Source organism: Lipotes vexillifer, unplaced genomic scaffold (genome assembly GCF_000442215.2).
Source record: "Lipotes vexillifer unplaced genomic scaffold, Lipotes_vexillifer_v1.1 scaffold70, whole genome shotgun sequence".
Taxonomy (NCBI): domain Eukaryota; kingdom Metazoa; phylum Chordata; class Mammalia; order Artiodactyla; family Lipotidae; genus Lipotes; species Lipotes vexillifer.
The window spans coordinates 1723949-1727033 of record NW_006789896.1 but is presented as its reverse complement, the minus strand read 5'-3'; the positions used below and the strand labels follow the sequence as shown (position 1 = coordinate 1727033).

The 3085-nt window shown below is 54.5% G+C and overlaps 1 protein-coding gene across 2 annotated transcripts in view; it reads left to right on the top strand.

The window, feature by feature from the left end:
• COG4 (component of oligomeric golgi complex 4) overlaps nucleotides 1–3085 on the top strand; it is a 27582-nt gene that overhangs the window by 24221 nt on the left and 276 nt on the right. For both annotated transcript variants that reach the window (XM_007462960.1, XM_007462959.1), the window contains 6 exons: nucleotides 300–416; nucleotides 1022–1114; nucleotides 2032–2115; nucleotides 2318–2419; nucleotides 2668–2796; nucleotides 3018–3082. In XM_007462960.1, coding sequence (XP_007463022.1) covers nucleotides 300–416; nucleotides 1022–1114; nucleotides 2032–2115; nucleotides 2318–2419; nucleotides 2668–2796; nucleotides 3018–3082 — 590 coding nt within the window. The remainder of the gene's footprint in view (nucleotides 1–299; nucleotides 417–1021; nucleotides 1115–2031; nucleotides 2116–2317; nucleotides 2420–2667; nucleotides 2797–3017; nucleotides 3083–3085) is intronic.

Here is a 3085-nt window from a genome sequence, read left to right as displayed (position 1 = left end):
AGGAATGCCTGACTCTAAAGGTGTGAAAAACTTCTGATGTTTGTGTTTCTTACTCACACCCCCTGACACCAATACCCTCATATTACAAAGAGGGAAGTGGGAGCCAAATGACTAGCCACAGGATCAAATCCAGGTTTCCTGAGACCCAGCTAGGGTTCTTGCCTCAGATTGACCAGAGCTGCTCTCAGAGAAGGCTGGAATAGGAGAAATGGCTGGTTTCATGTTGGCCTCTTCGCCCTCCTCACACACCCATGGCCCAGGCATGCTCAGAAGCCTGATGGCTGGGTGTTTTCCCCTAGAGTGACTGCACCAAGCTGTTCAACCAAGGCATTGGAGGGGAGCAGGCCCAGGCCAAGTTTGACAGCTGCCTTTCTGACTTGGTTGCCGTGTCCAACAAATTCCGAGACCTCTTGCAGGTAAGCCCCAGGTTCAACTGCTGCCTAATCCTGGGCCTGTGTCTCGCTCTGAGAATATTGTCACTGGCTTATCATGGGCTTCGTGCATATAAGGAAACGGGAGGGGGGGAAGAGGAGACACGAGGGAGCAGAGTGCAAGCCGCTGAACTTGTGCGAGTCCCTTGAAGACTAAAGGTTTTTCAGCAGTGCAGCTGTCACGTTGACAAGCTGGCATTCTGGTCCTCTAGAATCTCCACAGTGCCAGGAGCCCTCAGAAGGGTCCTCAGAAGAAATTGAACCATGTGGGTACTGAGATCTGCTTGGCCTTAGCTGAAGGTGCTGCCTAGTACCAGGCACTCAGAAATCTCTTCTTTCTAGAGTTTAACAGACCAACCCCACAGTCTCATCTCTGGCCTGGACCTGAATCAGAATATATCTGGAAAGGAACAAGTTGTTCCTGGAGTCTTTGATTAGCATTACTTCTCTTAGACTTCAGACAGGGCCTGCAGAAAAGCCTCATGGCTGGAAGGATGCCCTGACAGACAAAGGATGGGTAGAGCAGGAGGAAGGGAAGGGATGGAGGCATGTGCCTTCTGTGTCTGATGCATCTTTGCCTTGTCCTACAGGAAGGGCTGATGGAGCTAAACAGCACAGCCATCAAGCCGCAGGTGCAGCCTTGGATCAACACCTTTCTGTCTGTTTCCCACAACATCGAGGAGGTCAGCCTGACCACGGACGGCCACAAAGCCCAGGATTACCCCTCATTCCCCGGCCCACAGCTGGAGTGCAGTGGAGCTGTCTGAACAGACTAGACCTTACATATTTCTCAGGCCCACTTCCCTTGTGCTCGAAGGCTAGGTTCGTCCCAGAAACAGGTGGTTCCTCCCAGAAACAGGTTGTTCCTGCAGTCAGAGGGCTCCGAAAGACACCTACAGGGAGTTTGCCTTGACCTGACGCATTCTCGTTTATTGAGGCTCTTTTTGCCCCACATCTTATAGGCTTGGGACCTCCCTCCCTCCCTCTCTCTCTCCCTCCCTCTCTCTCTCCCTCCCTCTCTCTCTCCCTCTCTCTCTCTCTCTCCCTCTCTCCCTCCCTCTCTGCATTGAGTCTTCATTGCTGCGCGCGCGCGCTTTCTCTAGTTGCAGTGAGCAGGGACTACTCTTTGTTGCGGTGCATGGGCTCTAGGCGTGCGGGCTTCAGTAGCTGTGGCACGCGGGTTCAGTAGTTGTGGCTCGCGGGCTCTAGAGCGCAGGCTCAGTAGTTGTGGCACACGGGCTTAGTTGCTCTGCAGCATGTGGGATCTTCCCAGACCAGGGCTCAAACCCGTGTGTCCTGCATTGGCAGGTGGATTCTTAACCACTGCACCACCAGGGAAGCCCCTCTAGCCTAATCTTTTCATTCCTGTATAACATGAGATACAAGAGGGGATAAACTGCCAGGAGCTTTGCCATATTGCGTGGGCCACTGCAGCCCGGGGCTGTTTGCTGGTCAGAAGTGTGATGCAGAAACAGCAGCAGTTTCTGCCAGCCTGATTTTAAGCTGATTTTAGGCTGGATGAGTTATAAGCTACAAGGGTGGGGGTGAATGGTCCTTCTTGGAGACGCCCCTGGTGACCCACCTTGCTTCCTGATTTTAGGAAGAATTCAATGACTATGAGGCCAATGACCCTTGGGTACAACAGTTCATCCTTAATCTGGAGCAGCAAATGGCAGAGTTCAAGGTGAGCAGGGGCTCTTGGGACCAGCCTATAGAATTACCCACCTCTGCCCCAGTCAGCAGCCTGGGGCTTCTCATCACACTCCTGCTGGGAACCCAGGAAGCTCTTCCAAGCCCCAGGCCATAGAAATACTCGCACAGGAGAAAGACTCCTGGGAGTCAGAGGGGTGAGTTGGGACTCCCGCTGATGCCTAACCTGTTTGCAGGCCAGCCTGTCTCCAGTCATCTACGACAGCCTGACCAGCCTCATGACCAGCCTTGTCGCAGTCGAGTTGGAGAAAGTGGTGCTGAAGTCCACCTTCAACCGGGTAATGTCAAGGGAGCACAGGCCCCCCCGCTCTGTTGCTTTCCCTCTAAGGAAGACAAGTCCGTCCCCTCTGTCTGCCCAGGCCCTGCATATCTAGGCTCAGTCCTGCCCTGAGGCAGTGGGGCCAGCTGAGGCACCATCTGAGGCCCAGCTGGCCTTGCAGCCCAGCACTGAGTGAATTTGGGGGCCAGTTCTGCTTGGCTAGAGGGCCAGACCTTAAACAGTGACTGGGCCCGTGTTCCCTTGCAGCTGGGCGGTCTGCAATTTGACAAGGAACTGAGGTCACTCATTGCCTACCTCACCACGGTGACCACCTGGACCATCCGAGACAAGTTTGCCCGGCTCTCCCAGATGGCCACAATCCTCAATCTGGAGCGGGTATGTAGGGCTCCCTTGGCCTAGTCAGGGAAAGGTGACTGGGAAGAGAGGAAGAGACAAAATTTGAATCCCTGCCACTCCCTCAAAACCAAGTCTCCACCAGCAACCCAGCCCTGCAGGCCACCTTCTTCTTGGGCACCCCTGCTCTGCCTCTGGTGGAGCCCAAGGCCTTCTCTCAAGATAGCCCCTCCTTGCTGACTCGTCTCTGTTCTTCCCCGTAGGTGACCGAGATCCTAGATTACTGGGGCGCCAATTCTGGCCCATTGACGTGGCGCCTCACTCCTGCTGA